The sequence below is a fragment of the Heptranchias perlo genome, chromosome 4 (assembly GCF_035084215.1).
Source record: "Heptranchias perlo isolate sHepPer1 chromosome 4, sHepPer1.hap1, whole genome shotgun sequence".
Classification (NCBI taxonomy): domain Eukaryota; kingdom Metazoa; phylum Chordata; class Chondrichthyes; order Hexanchiformes; family Hexanchidae; genus Heptranchias; species Heptranchias perlo.
The window spans coordinates 112,976,681-112,992,597 of NC_090328.1; the positions used below are offsets into that span (position 1 = coordinate 112,976,681).

Consider the following 15,917-nt stretch of genomic DNA (forward strand, 5'->3'; position numbering starts at 1 on the left):
GGTCCAGACGTTCAGTAATCCGCTCAGCCCGAGTGTTTCCCAGCCTGAGAAGAAGGGAAAGAGGAACACCGAGGTGGAGGAGGAGAGGGGAGGAGTCAGTGAGGTGAAACAAGTGAGTGAGAAAGCCCATGTGGTCCTATTCTTCAGTTTATCTCCCAATTGCTGAAACTCCCTTTTCAGCAACTAATTTCCATTTCTTCCTATGTCATTGGTTTCAACATGGAGCATCGCTTCGGGCTGTTCCCTTCCCCCAACCTCTCTGAAAACGTAACCCCAAAAGTTGAGGTATCACCAATCACTTAGTAGAGTCATACCGGGACTAAAAGGGTTAAATTATGAGGACAGGTTGCATAGACTAGGCTTGTATTCCCTCGAGTACAGAAGATTAAGAGGTGATCTAAATGAGGTGTTTAAGATGATTAAAGGATTTGATAGGATATAGAGGGAAACTATTTCCTCTTGTGGGGGAGTCCAGAACAAGGGGGCATAATCTTAAAATTAGAGTTAGGCCGTTCAGGAGTGAAATCAGGAAGCACTTCTTCACACAAAGGGTAGTGGAAATCTGGAACTCTCTCCCCCAAAAAGCTGTTGAGGCTGGGGGTCAATTGAAAATTTCAAAACTGAGATTGATAGATTTTTGTTAGGTAAGGGTATTAAGGATTACGGAACTAAGGCGGGTAGAAGGAGTTAAGATACGGACCAGCCATGATCTAATTGAATGGCGGAACTGGCTCGAGGGGCTGAATGGCCTCCTCCTGTTCCAATGTTCCTGGTATCATTCTGAAATGTACAGCAATGATGGGTGTGGGAAATAGAAATGTCACATGGGCACAGCAGGGAATGCTAAGCAGATGGCAGGTTAAGTCACATTGTTGGGGCAGTGTAAAATTTGCTTTATCCATTATCTAACTGGACTAGGAGGACAGGATACTGACACTGTTGCAACAAGTAGAACAAAAACAGGCCTCATGTCTGAAAAATTACAATAGTATTACCATTCAATAATTCAAATTGTCTGCCAAATTATCATTTTCGGTTTCAATTTCTATAAATCATTACTTGAACTCTATTTCCCTCATACTTCCCAACTGCAGTATCATGCACGTTCCTCACCAGACAACCAAATAAAAGCCCATATCATTAAAATAGTCAACTATTGTCGAGAAGAAAACTATTTTTATTCTTTACTCAAATCCATTTGCATTTTGACCCAGTTTTATGATAATACTTCTTTACCTACAAAATAAGATATAACTGTAGCTTTGTGCAAAAACAGTCCCTGGTTTACACATTAACAAAGCAGACTGTCCCTAAACAGCAAGATCTAAGCCATCCAGTTCATTAACAGCCACCCAAGCCTATTATTCTGTTTACTACTTAATAGATATTCACTGCCACAATTCTGGCTTGTGTGCATAGAGATTCAATTTGCCCAAATCCCAGGTGCAAAGTAATCCTGATGGAGATTAACTGAATTTATCTCAGATTTCTTTTGAAAAGCATCACAGTGAGCTGATCTCTTGATGTTTATCATCTCATTTTAGTAATGAGAAAGGTAGAAATACAGATACTCTCGAACTAAGGGTGGTTCATTCTTTCTGGTTTCTTCTCACCACCCCCTCCCTAGCTCTGGCCACAGCTGCATTCAGAAATCTTTAATGACTGCTAATACTGTTTGATAAGAAGAACACATTAAGACTGAACCTGTAGTAGTCTAGCTACTGGGACTGAAAGCTTGGAGCGCTGTAAAGAAATCCCAGTCATGATCAATATTTGAGAAAATTAAACGCTCCTGAGCATTAAGTCTATCCTTCACAGAATTAATGCATTCATATACATCACCTGCGTGGGATAAACTCACAACAGTTGCTCGCTCTCCATATTCTACAAAGGTATCAACTTTCTGATTTGTTGCATTACATAGAATTACATATCTCAGTATTTTATGATTCATATGAGCAACTCCATTGAGAATGTTCAGATACTAGAATTAAGTTAGGGGAATCTTATTTATTATAAAAACACATCTCTAATTGTGGTAGTTCCAAAGAACCTGCAATTTGCTTTTTATGTACATTTAATCTATTAAAATGGCTTTGACTTGGTAACAATACTGTTGGGACATAACTAAAAAAAATATAAAGCGCTTACTTTTACTAAGGTTCAACAAGTGCAATATTTGGGTCTTCGCAAAGTCCAGAGCCCAATCATAATTCCACCAGAAACACAGACACATATGCCTACTGCCTCAAGATCCTGAAGAATTGGTTGCAGACATCACCAAGTGCAACTTTTGCTTCACTACATGACTATAGATCTGATGCACAATCAGCACAAGGTCACCAAGAAATGAATTCCCCCACTAAACCACCAGGTTTGACATTTATATCATTATAAAAATTAATAAAAATTACACCTATCTTTGGCACCATGGCCCCAACCCAGGAGGTAGCAAGTTATATTCTTTAATCAAGTCTAAATTAACTGCATAATATTTTGAGACATCTTAGAGTAAAAAAACTTAAATGTTGCTTCAACTTTAAACTTTATTTTTAAATCAAACTATAATGTAACCATCCAAATTTTCTTTTTGCTAACATCACCTGATTACAAATAATTCAGAGAAAATCACACTGTTACCTTAACGAATGTAATGAACTCTTCCACTCTTTCATTAGCAAGAGTCAGTTTCTTCTGAATGACTTCCAGAGCCCGTTCACTCTGCATCGCCAGTCCATGCATCTGCTGCGATGCCGTTGTCTCCAGTTCTGTCATTGCAGATTCAGCTTCAATCACTTTGGTTCTGAGATCATGCAGTTTCTGATTCTAAAATTAGTGGCAAGAGCTATTAAAAAGTACACTAAAAGAAAACAGTTAATGAACATAACTGAATTGATATCTCACGAGATAACAAAAACTTGCATTTATATAGCACCTTTAACATAGTAAAACGTCACAAGGTGCTTCACAGGAGCGATTATCAGATAAAATTTGACACCGAGCCACATAGGGAGATGTTAGGACAGATGACCAAAAGCTTGGTCAAAGAGGTAGGTTTTAAGGAGCGTCTTAAAGGAGGAGAGTGAGATAGAGATGCGGAGAGGTTTAGGGAGGGAATTCCAGAGCTTAGGGTCCAAGCAGCTGAAGGCATGGCCGCCAATGGTGGGGCGATGAAAATCAGGGATGTGCAAGAGGCCAGAATTGGAAAACGCAGAGATAAACATTAGTCTTCACAGGCACTTCCATGAGCAGATTCATTAAGAGCATAAGAAGGCACTTCAAGTAGTCGTCTTTTTGCATGTCTCAAATATTAATCAAGTGTTAATGAAATGAAAATGTGGCTTTTGAATGTGCACTTTGTGAGAATGTGATTTGGATAGCAAGAACAAAAAAGTAGCAGGGAATCACAACACACTTGTAATAACAATCCTTTAATGCTTCTCCAGCTGTTACTGAGTTATTTAATCAGTACAACCGTCAATAAGTTTGATACTCCAGCTGTGGAGTGAGCAATTGTCGGAGAAAATGTCTGAATGGCAGTAAAGGTGCTGGCAATCTGAGATAGTGTAAGTGTACAGTAATATAGCGACTCAAGCACAGTTTGGGCAGGGGGACAACAGACCCCAAACACACAAAAAAAGACAGGAAGCGTGACAATGTATCACAGACAGGGTCAATGTTGCCTCTGCCAGTTTTGGCAGGAGATCGGGAAGAAAAGCACATTGGTAACATATGACAATTACTGCACATGACACAAGGAAATAAGTGGCTGCTAAAGAAATGTGCAAAAAATAATGGACCGACACAGAGAAATGTTAGCAAAGGCTTAAAAATTAAGATGCCCCAGTAAAATCAGAAGTGAAAATAGCAGGGTTTGACAAATTACATTAAGCATATCACAATAGGAGAGAATCACCTGCAGGAAGGAGTTTGCATGGGCCATATCTCAATGGGGGAAGATTTGCGTTGTGCACTATAAAGAGCCAGCTTACCATTTTGTTACACCTAATGGACAGAGGAAATCTTCTTTCTGTGCCACAAACCAACCCGTTCTCATGCTTAGAAGCAAAACTGACACAATAAGAGGGTGCAGTATGTAACAGGTGGGGAATTCATAGAATCTAACAGCGAAGAAGGAGGCCATTCAGCCCATCATGCCTTTGCTGGCTCCTTGAAAGAGTTATCCGATTGGTCCCACTCCCTGCTCTTACCCCATTGCCCTGCAAATTTCTCCTTTTCAAGTATATATCCAATTCCCTTTTGAAATTAATTTCATATATTTGAGTTGACTTGTTCTGGAGGGTGGGAGAATTTAAAAGGCTTCAGAACTAATTGGATAGCTCTTTCAAAGAACCAGCACAGGCACGATGGGCCGAATGGCCTCCTCCTGTGCTGTACATACTATGACTGTAGAAATTGAAGAGTGGGCAGAAGTAGTGATGAGTACCATATTAATCATATATTCTATTATTTCAACATATCCAGAGACACTGAATATGCATCGTGACCATGCAGTACTCAAATGAATGGATACGTTATATACTCATATTCTACCATAGGCTTTGCTCAGAGATCAGGGAGAACCACACCAGCCATACCCTAGAAAGCACCATCTTCTTCACTCCCATTTGAAATGGGCACGAGCACAGATATGCACATAATGAATAGAGAGATAGCAACATGAATAAGGATGACAGGGAGTTGCATTACGCACGAGTTAAGGAAGGGGTTGCAGTGGTGGTTGATGAGGGGTAAGACCGAAGAACCCACTGGGGGAAGAGGCACTGCCCAGATCCCCTCCTCAAGCCCCATGAACCCACTCTAAACCCCCACATAGGGGTTAATCCATTTTTAAAAAAATATATAGAAATGTATTCTTTGGGAGTCCTGAACTTCGCCCGCCAACCCCAGTCAAGCAATCAGGCTGACTTCTGTCGTCTGGAGGCTGCTATTCCTCGTCTCAATCGGTCTACCGGCCTCTAGTCCCACGCCAAGTCCCAAACATGGACAAAAGAGCTGAATTCCAGGGGTGAGGTGAGAGTGCCTGCCCTTGACATCAAGGCATCATTTGACCGAGTGTGGCACCAAAGAGCCCTAGTAAAATTGAAGTCAATGCGAATCAGGGGGAAAACTCTCCAGTGGCTGGAGTCATACCTAGCACAAAGGAAGATGGTAGTGGTTGTTGGAGGCAAACCATCTCAGGCCCAGGGCATTGCTGCAGGAGTTCCCCAGGGCAGTGTCCGAGGCCCAACCATCTTCAGCTGCTTCATCAATGACCTTCCCTTCATCATAAGGTCAGAAATGGGGACGTTCGCTGATGATTGCATAGTGTTCAGTTCCATTCGCAACCCCTCAAAGAATGAAGCAGTTCGAGCCCGCATGCAGCAAAACCTGGACAACATCCAGGCTTGGGCTGATATTTGGCAAGTAACATTCGCGCCAGACAAGTGCCAGGCAATGACCATCTCCAACAAGAGAGAGTCTAATCACCTCCCCTTGACATTCAACGGCATTACCATCGCCGAATCCCCCACCATCAACATCCTAGGGATCACCACTGACCAGAAACTTAACTGGACCAGCCATATAAATACTGTGGCTACAAGAGCAGGACAGAGGCTGGGTATTCTGTGGCGAGTGACTCATCTCCTGACTCCCCAAAGCCTTTCCAACATCTACAAGGTACAAGTCAAGAGTGTGATGGAATACTCTCCACTTGCCTGGAAGAGTGCAGCTCCAACAACACTCAAGAAGCTCGACACCATCCAGGACAAAGTTGCCCGCTTGATTGGCACCCCATCCACCACCCGAAACATTCACTCCCTTCACCACCGGCGCACTGTGGCTGCAGTGTGTACCATCCACAGGATGCACTGCAGCAATTCGCTAAGGCTTCTTCGACAGCACCTCCCAAACCAGTGACCTCTACCACCTAGAAGGACAAGAGCAGCAGGCACATGGGAGCAACACCACCTGCACGTTCCCCTCCAAGTCACACACCATCCCGACTTGGAAATATATCGCCGTTCCTTCATCGTCGCTGGGTCAAAATCCTGGAACTCCCTTCCTAACAGCACTGTGGGAGAACGTTCACCACAAGGACTGCAGCGGTTCAAGAAGGTGGCTCACCACCACCTTCTCAAGGGCAATTAGGGATGGGCAATAAATGCCGGCCTTGCCAGCGACGCCCACATTCCATGAACGAATAAAAAAAATGGGAACTCCCGGCACAGGGAGTCCTCAACTATGTCTCTCCTCCTTTGCCTTATACAGAGTGTGCTTAGGTTTCTCCCTGCAAAAGGCTGTTTGGAAAATCCTAGAAACAGCAGGGACTCGGCCCAACTGGTGTCATTTCCTGGTGAGTTCCACCAGTTACAGCAGAGTTCCACCAGAGTTATGACAGACCCCCTGAGGAAACAAGGTTTAACAGCAAAGGATTTCACTGAAATAGGTTATATTTCAGACCCCAAATTCATCACTGAATGATAACAGATCTGCATCTTTCCTAATCTTGTGTGAAAACATACTTTCTTGTTCTCAGATTTCACACTCAGCATCTTCATGCAACGCCCTGATCTACTGAACAAGAGAACAGGTCTTACCTTTCTATCCAATTCTTCAGTGCTCTTACGATGCATTTCCTCATATAGTGACCTCTCTTTTGTTGCCACATTAAGTCTTTGCTTTAGTGACTCTGCAAATGTCTTTCTGGTAGAACCTTCTTCAGTTAGTGTCCTTACCTTTATAAAAATCAAACATGTAACTCCTCTAATGTCTTTTAAAACATTCAAGCACCAGAATACCTGCATTTCTCTATTTTCATCATCACAGAAATTATTGAAAACTAATCATAAATGTCACTGTTATATTGAAGGGAGAAATATAGGGACACAATAGATATTGCTTCATGACATGATGCACGTGACAGGAAGAAGCAGCAAAAGATGATTCACGATGGCACGACAAAGGTTGAAGCAAATTGTATCCAGCTAGCCGAAGATAAGAGAGCACAAAGGAAATCAAGGAAAGATCAGCCCTTTGGTCAATCTGACATTTGATGTCCTGTGTGTGGGAAAAGATTCCTCACGAAAATCGGACTTTACAGTCATATGAGAACCCACAACCTGTATTAATTGGGGATGAATCATAGGATGTTGTCATGGACAAATCATCATCATGACATGCTGTAATAAAATGATTTTTAGTATCAAATAAAATAAATGTATAGATTTGTTATACATTTGATATAAAAAAAACAGAATATCATAGTTCTGAAAACCTTTAGATCTTTCATTCACTGTGGTGAAGATGTGCATGTGGATCATTCCCAGCAGCTACACTGCAGGGATCTTGGAGTGTGCTGCCTAACTGAAATTCGCACATGTTTTATTTGTTGTACAAGTAGAATGTCTTAGTTTAATCACTGAGATGTCTGCCTAGGTTTTAGGCTCAGGAGACACAAACTGGAGTAATAGTCAGACACAGAGGGGGTGATTTTAAACCCCAAGAACGGGTGGGTTGGGGGCGGGTGGGAATTGAAAATAGTTGTTTTTTTGGGTCGCAACCACAAAATTTTCGGACTTTGCATTCCCAGTGGGAAGCCTGTACTTTTGTGCACCGACGTTAAACCCAGAAATAAAGCCGGGTTGCAGTCGCGACCCAGAAAACAACTATTTTTCAACTCCCGCCCGCCCCCAATCCACTCGTTCTTGGGGTTTAAAACCAATCCCAGAATATCTGTCTGACATCAGTGGCATGTTAGACTTGTATGGAGCAGGGTTAAAGGGTAGTACTGAGCTAAATAGAATTCTGATACTACTTGAGTTAAAAATCTAGGATGTGGAGAGATCAGAGTAAGGTAGAATAGCTATCAGAGGATGTAGCCCTCTGACTCCGAACCTAAATAGGGTAAAAGTGCAATATAGTCTTTCAGGACAGTATCTTAAGGCCCAAAAAGAGAGTCTATAGCTTGTGAGGCAGCATGTATTAGTAATGAATTATATCAATATTGAATTTGAGGTTCTTATGGGCTTCCCTGATACGGATGTATACGTCCTTCAGGTACACCACAGCTATCTAGTTTTCTAGCTGCACTACTTGAATGATATGTAGAAGGGTGACTATGTTGAATTTCTCCTTCATGATGAAAGTATTTCTAGTTCTGTAGTCCAGAAGCAGTCTAAAAGGTCTTGTTTTTTAAAATATTTATATATAAAAAAACTTTTACTTAGCCTTAGCAGAAGTGATGTGGAGATGCCGGTGATGGACTGGGGTTAACAATTGTAAACAATTTTACAACACCAAGTTATAGTCCAACGATTTTATTTTTAATCCCACAAGCTTTCGGGGGCTTTCCCCTTCCTCAGGCGGTGTGGAAGTGTGGACTTCCACACCGCCTGAGGAAGGGGAAAGCCCCCGAAAGCTTGTGGGATTAAAAATAAAATCGTTGGACTATAACTTGGTGTTGTAAAATTGTTTACAATTAGCAGAAGTGCTATAAGTTTGCATTCTCTCGTTCTCCATCTATAGGCTGCTCCTTTCTGTGTACAGGGTATATATCGCAAAATGTAAATTAAACTCACCTTAGTTGCTATGAAATGATATATTTTTTTAAGTACCGTAGGACTTGTTCCACTCTAATTTTTACCTGCCTGATTTTCTCCCTTTGGTCTCAGACTACAACTTTCCTGCAGTTAGGAGTTACCTCTTACCATGCCAGCTACTAGGAGATGAAGGGTATCTTGGGGAAAACTGCTTCCAATCTCTGATTCGAAGTGCTTGACCTATATTTTGCACTTCTCCATAGAGATGTGGTGAACTCAGAGGAGATGGGGGAACTAAAGTACATCAACCATCATGGTGAATGACTGTTGAAAAGATTTTGTTGAAATTTACAAGACTACTTTTGAACTAGGATACTGCATCTCTGGGAAAAGCAATTCTCATGTCTAGTTGCTTAATCAAGAAAAGTGATGAGAACAATGACCCTTTTTTCCATGTCCTCCAATAATCCCTTATATAACTTGTCATTCTCCTGGTTTGCCTTCAGTTTTGATTTCAGATCTTCCACCAGTTGTCGCTTCATAACGATATCTCTCTCCATACGACTAATCCTGTAGAGAAATACAGCAAAAGACAAAATCTAACTTACTACCTAAATACAAGTATTGTTCAAATAACACTTAGCAATAGTTTGCTGAAAAAATATCCAAAAAAAAAATCAACTAATATGAATATTAGTTGAGCGCCTCATAATTTTTGTGGAAAAGATATGGAAGTAAATGAATCATCTTTGAGAATAGTACTTCTCATTTTCCAAAGTTACTTATTTTACACATACTAAAATTACAGAAAACAAAATCAAAAGCATAAATCACATGGGACATTTGACTCTTCAATTTTTTTTTAACCAAGACGATGGAACGTCCCCCCTCTCCCTCCCCAATCTCCTCCCCCAAGATAGCATCCCAAAACAATGATCTTCAAGTCCTTTCAATCAGAGCAGCTGTATAAGAGTAATTGAGAAAGACAACACAGGAACCAAGTTTTAAAGGTGTATATATCCAAGTTATTAAACCATGATACAACTGTACAATTGGAATGTGTAGATTTTTTGTTTTATGAAAATGTTTACAACTGCTTTAAGAACATATACAATAAAGATCCGATTTACAGCAAACTATGAAACCAAAAGAAGGAGGAACCCAGTTGGGCACAGAGACCAGAAATATGTTCAAAAGACCAGAAATCTGTCATGCGGAGGACAAATTGATTTGAAGAGTATAACAACTTACATTTCTATAGTGTTCCTCACATGCAGAAAGATAGCTCAGATTTACACTGTGGGGGAGAAAGTGGAGGAACAGGGAAAACAAAAAATTGGGGAGAGGAACAAAGGCACAGTCAAAGGGAAAGGTTCCCAGTAGAGGGATTTAAGGAGACAATTCTAGGGAAAAGGAGTGTGGTTGTTTTAAGATGGAGAGTGGGTGGGGTGTGATGGTGTTCAGGATCTAAAGGGAACAAGAGTGTCGAAAATGGAGGAGAGGCATCTGTGGAGCACACTGGCATCGGCATCAATGTCACTGCAGGCGGCACGGAGAAAATGTGGATGTTTGGATTTGAGGGGGCATGTCTGAGGAAGCTGTGGGGGGTTCACCCCAGGACAGAATGGGTCAGTGGAGACATTTAGGGCATGCAGAAGAAAGAGGATGAAGAAGTAATTGGATAAAGTCTTGAGTGATAGATCTTGATGGTCTTGAGGCTATGTGTGATAGGGGGCACGGTTGTTGTGGAGGGTAAGGTTTTTTTTTATTCATTCCTGGGCTATGGGAGTCGCTGGAAAGGCCAGCATTTATCGCCCATCCCTAATTGCCCTTGAGAAGGTGGTGGTGAGCCGCCTTATTGAACCGCTGCAGTCCAAGTGGAGAAGGTTCTCCCATAGTGCTATTAGGTAGGGAGTCCCAGGATTTTGACCCAGCGACAATGAAGGAACGGCAATATATTTCCAAGTCGGGATGGTGTGTGACTTGGAGGGGAACGTGCAGGTGGTGTTGTTCCCATGTGCCTGCTGCCCTTGTCCTTCTAGGTGGTAGAAGTCGCAGGTTTGGGAGGTGCTCTCGAAGAAGCCTTGGCGAGTTGCTGCAGTGCATCCTGTGGATGGTACACACTGCAGCCACGGTGCGCCGGTGGTGAAGGGAGTGAATGTTTAGGGTGGTGGATGGGGTGCCAATCAAGCGGGCTGCTTTGTTCTGGATGGTGTCGAGCTTCTTGAGTGTTGTTGGAGCTGCACTCATCCAGGCAAGTGGAGAGTATTCCATCACACTCCTGACTTGTACCTTGTAGATGGTGGAAAGGCTTTGGGGAGTCAGGAGGTGAGTCACTCGCTGAAGAATACCCAGCCTCTGTCCTGCTCTTGTAGCCACAGTATTTATGTGGCTGGTTCAGTTAAGTTTCTGGTCAATGGTGACCCGCAGGAAGTTGATGGTGGGGGATTCGGTGATGGTAATGCTGTTGAATGTCAAGGGGATGTGGTTAGACTCTCTCTTGTTGGAGATGGTTATTGCCTGGCTTTTTCTCCGGCGTGAATGTTACTTGCCACTTTTCAGCCCAAGCCTGGATGTTGTCAAGGTCTTGCTGCACGCGGGCATGGACTGTTTCATTATCTGAGGGGTTGCGAATGGAAGTGAACATTGTGCAATCGTCTGCGTGCATTCCCATTTCTGACCTTATGATGGAGGGAAGGTCATTGATGAAGCAGCTGAAGATGGTTGGGCCTAGGACACTGCCCTGAGGAACTCCTGCAGCAATGTCCTGGGGCTGAGATGATTGGCCTCCAACAGCCAGGTGCCAGGTACGACTCCAGCCACTGGAGAGTTTTCCCCGATTCTCATTGACCTCAATTTTACTAGGGCTCCTTGGTGCCACAGTCGGTCAAATGCTGCCTTGATGTCAAAGGCAGTCACTCTCACCTCACCTCTGGAATTCAGCTCTTTTGTCCATGTTTGGGCCAAGGCTGTAATGAGGGAGGTGAGAGGAGCAAGAAAGTAAGTGAGGTCGAAGATGAGCTTAGGTAGAGGTTGAAATCACCGAAGATGAGAAGTCATTTGGTGCAGAGACCCAGGCGGAAAGGAAGGAAGGAACTTTTTGAGTAATGCACCTCAGAGGTGGAAGTGATATGCAAGGAAGGAGAGGTGGTAGAGTGTGAGATGGTCAAACATACAGAAGATGGTAGTGAATAAAGAGATAGGGCAAAGTGTAATTTGGAAATGACTTTCAATTTGCCATTTTAGACAGGTGACATGGTGGAATATGAAACTTGGTTGAGAGGCCTCAATGAGGAAGGCAGATCATCTTTGACTTCAATGGAGAGTAATATTGGGCAGGGTGTAAAACCGGAGTTCCACTTGATCCTATGGGTTAGCCGACTGGCAAATTAGGTTAAAATTACCCTCAGTCGCCAAACAGACAGATATATCTTTATAAGGTTAGAACTACCCAAGGTTATCTTGCATGACAATCGGTACAGCCTTGGAGGTTTGAGCTGATTTGTTGACATTCCACAGATATTGCCTGTTCCATCAGATATTGCAAACTGTCCCTAAAAGAACAAACCAGCAACTAACCTGCATGGAGTGAATCACACCTTTAAATAGTGATCCTGCAAGGTCCTTACATCAGAACATAAGAAATAGGAGCAGGAGTAGGCCATACGGCCCCTTGAGCCTGCTCTGCCATTCAATCAGATCATGGCTGATCTTCGACCTCAACTCCACTTTCCTGCCCAATCTTCATATCTCTTGATTCGCCCAGAGTCCAAAAATCTATCTATCTCAGCCTTGAATATACTGTAAACAATTTTACAACACCAAGTTATAGTCCAGCAATTTTATTTTAAATTCACAAGCTTTCGGAGGCTTCCTCCTTCGTCAGGTGAACGATGTGAAATCGTTCACCTGACGAAGGAGGAAGCCTCCGAAAGCTTGTGAATTTAAAATAAAATTGCTGGACTATAACTTGGTGTTGTAAAATTGTTTACAATTGTCAACCCCAGTCCATCACCGGCATCTCCACATCTTGAATATACTGAACAACTGAGCATCCACAGCCCTCTGGGGTAGAGAATTCCGAAGATTCACAACCCTCTGAGTGAAGAAATTCCTCCTCATCTCAGTTTTAAATGGCCGACCGCTTATCCTGAGACTATGCCCTCTAGTTCTAGACTCTCCAGCAAGGGATTCAACCTCTCAGCATCTACCCTGTCAAGCCCCCTCAGAATCTTATATATTTCACTGAGATCACCTCTCATTCTTCTAAACTTCAGAGATTATAGGCCCAATCTACTCAACCTCATGGGACAACCCTCTCATCCCAGAAAATTAATCTAGTGAACCTTTGTTGCACCACCTCTAAGGCAAGTATATCCTTCCTTAGATAAGGAGACCAAAACTGTACGCAGTACTCCAAGTGAGGTCTCACCAAAGCCCTGTACAATTGTAATAAGACTTCCTTACTCTTGTACTCCAACTCCCTTGCAATAAAGGCTTACCTGCCATTTGCTTTCCTCATTGCCTGCTGCACCTGCATGCTAACTTTTTGTATTTCTTGTACCAGAACACCCAAGTCTCTCTGGACACCAACATTTAATAGTTTGTCACCATTTTAAAAATATTCTGTTTTTCTATTCTTCCTACCAAAGTAAATAACCTCACATTTCCCCACATTTTACTCCATCTGCCACCTTTTTGCCGACTCACTTAAACTATTTATATCCCTTTGCAGACTCTTTGTGTCCTCCTCAAAGCTTACTTTCCCACCCACCTTGTTGCATGCTAGCCCCATGATTTGCTGGTTGAGTTTATCACAGAAAGCCAGGCACTGGGAAAGACCAATTTAATGAAAGGGTCCTAAAACAAGCATAGGACCTTTATTTAAATATTAAAATCAGCCATATAAATGCTTCCAGCACACACCCTGGACACCTTCTGAGGAGCCCGATCCAATATAGCGGGTGGCGCACTCTGGTGCGAAATAAGCCAGTGCAAGCTGCCCGCCATATTGGACCCTTTGGCCTCCATTTTATGCCTGTAAAACGGCCGCTGCATGATGCAATTTCAAGGCCACTGGCTTTAATAAAGTATTCAAATGTTTCAGCCTTCACTTCCAGCAATAATGTCTTCTAAAAGCATTCTTACTATATGGCAATGCAAATGCTACATCTTAACTGTTTAGCTTTCACCTGTAAATACTCCAGGTTGTGTATGATTAAAAAAAAGTGATCAACATTTCTTAGATAATAAAATAATCTTACTACCTTGTAGTAAACTGTTGTTTGACTTATTTTAGATAGAGCAATGAAAAATTAACGATTTGAACTCAAAGGCAGCAATTTACCAAAAAATATAGTGTGTGGTTTTTATTCAATTTAAATATGTCTTTAATGGAAGTGCTGCACCTTTTTCAAAAAGCTTTTAAAAGAATATTTCCTTGCCATCTAACAAAGATTGGTGATTGTAAAAGCTTGTCCGCTTTACCCAATCACCATTTTATGGTTCAAGTTCTTTTTAAATTGATGCTATCCCTTAAGGAAAGGAAATATATTTCATTAAGTTTTACATTTTTTAATGTGTTCAAATATATTGTCCAATAAACCTGTTTGCCACAAGGGCCGTTAGTCAAAGAAATGGTCATAAATAGGATAAAGAGCAGCCCCAGTCAATGTGGAATTAGTATTATGCAAATTAGGGATAGGTATGCTATGAAGATGCCCCAAAATTCGATATTATTAAAGGTTTTGTATCTGTAATAATATAATGTTGAGGATGATAGAGCTCCCAAAGCCAATACATCGTTGCAGACCAATTAGATCCCCCAAATCAATTCCGCAAGAACATATCTGCTATTTTTAACATTTTACTCTGCTCATACTTTCCATTAACTTGTGGGTTTGATGCTGGCCATTCACTTCTGGAACCTAGGTTCAAAACCAGGCCAGACTACTTTGACAAACATCCATTCTAACTGCTGGCAGTAAGATTCTTTCATGAAATGAGCTTTGCATCCTCAATACAGCTCCTGGGGGAAGGATTCATAGCATAAAACTTTTGGCACTAATTGTCAATCTCATTCAGATAGGCTACAGGATATCTGGCCTGGGAAGTAGGTGGGCTTTTCTGATGACAGAATGTCGGGTGTTTTAGTACGCCTAACTATATTATGCTTGATGCTGGCACTGGGTGCCTGCACTGGACACTGCTTCATTCTCTAGCTCAAGTTTCTCTCATGATGGCCACAGTGAGACACAAAAAAATGATTAAGAAGTATAATAATCTTCAGATAAATTATTTTAATATCACATCCTCTTGATAAATTCAACATTTTGATTATCCATTGAGATTTAAGTCTTAGGGGATGAAAATGGAATTAAACTTTCCTAATGAATGCAATACATTGATAAACATCTCAACCAAGGAACTTAAATAGAGAAATAATAGATTATTGTTCAAAATGGAGAATTGAGGACCAAGATTTCAATGAGAAAATGGTGAAGAACACTACAAAAAAGCTTACAAGAATTTGATTTGAAGAACTGTCAAAACATAAATTGCTACTAGATTATTAACACGATGAATCAGGAGGAAATCAACCAATAAAGTGTGAGTCGAAGTGATGTAAATGAATTGCTACCAATAATAGGCAGAAGCACTGCGATATGATTCAAAAATAACACCATATATATGATTACTGGTTGGGAAAATCAAAGGACTTAGACTGTAGTTGTAAAGATGTAAACTATTAAAGGGATGGTGTGCCTGTATAAGCATCCATTTGGATGATGGCCTGCTCATTTGTATCTGAGCTTCCGACTCCATATCCTCTCCATCACCAATGCCGCCTACTTCCATCTCCGCAATATCACCCATGTCCACCCCTGCTTCAGCCTATCTGCTGCTGAAACCTCATCCATGCTTTGTTACCTCTAGACTTGACTACTCCAACACTCTCCTGGCTGGCCTCCCATTTTCCACCGTTCATAAACTTGAGCTCATCCAAACTCTGTTGCCTGCATCCTAACTTGCACAAAGTTCCGTTCGCCCATCATCCCTGTGCTCGCTGACCTATGTGGCTCCCGGTCCGGCATCGCCTCGATTTTAAAGTTTTCACCTTCGTGTTCAAATCTCTCCATGGCCTCGCCCCTCCCGATCTCTGTAACCTCCTGCAGCCCAACAAACCTCTGAGATCTCTACGCTCCTCCAACTCCGGCCTATTCCATATCCCCCACTTCCTTCGCCCCACCATTGGCAATTGTGCCTTCAGCTGTCTAGGCCCTAAGCTCTGGGATTCCCTCCCTAAACCTCTCCGTCTCTCCACCTCTCTCGCCTCCTTTAATATGCTTACCTCTTTGACCAAGAGATTGGTCA

At 42.1% G+C, this 15,917-nt stretch overlaps 1 protein-coding gene across 5 annotated transcripts in view; it reads right to left on the reverse strand.

Moving 5' to 3' along the window:
- The window catches only part of cntln (centlein, centrosomal protein), a 366,307-nt gene that overhangs the window by 48,521 nt on the left and 301,869 nt on the right, over positions 1-15,917 (reverse strand). For all 5 annotated transcript variants that reach the window (XM_067983463.1, XM_067983465.1, XM_067983464.1 and 2 more), the window contains 3 exons: positions 8,987-9,113; positions 6,603-6,740; positions 2,641-2,826 (listed from right to left, as the gene is read on the reverse strand). In XM_067983463.1, the coding sequence (XP_067839564.1) occupies positions 2,641-2,826; positions 6,603-6,740; positions 8,987-9,113 (451 nt within the window). The remainder of the gene's footprint in view (positions 1-2,640; positions 2,827-6,602; positions 6,741-8,986; positions 9,114-15,917) is intronic.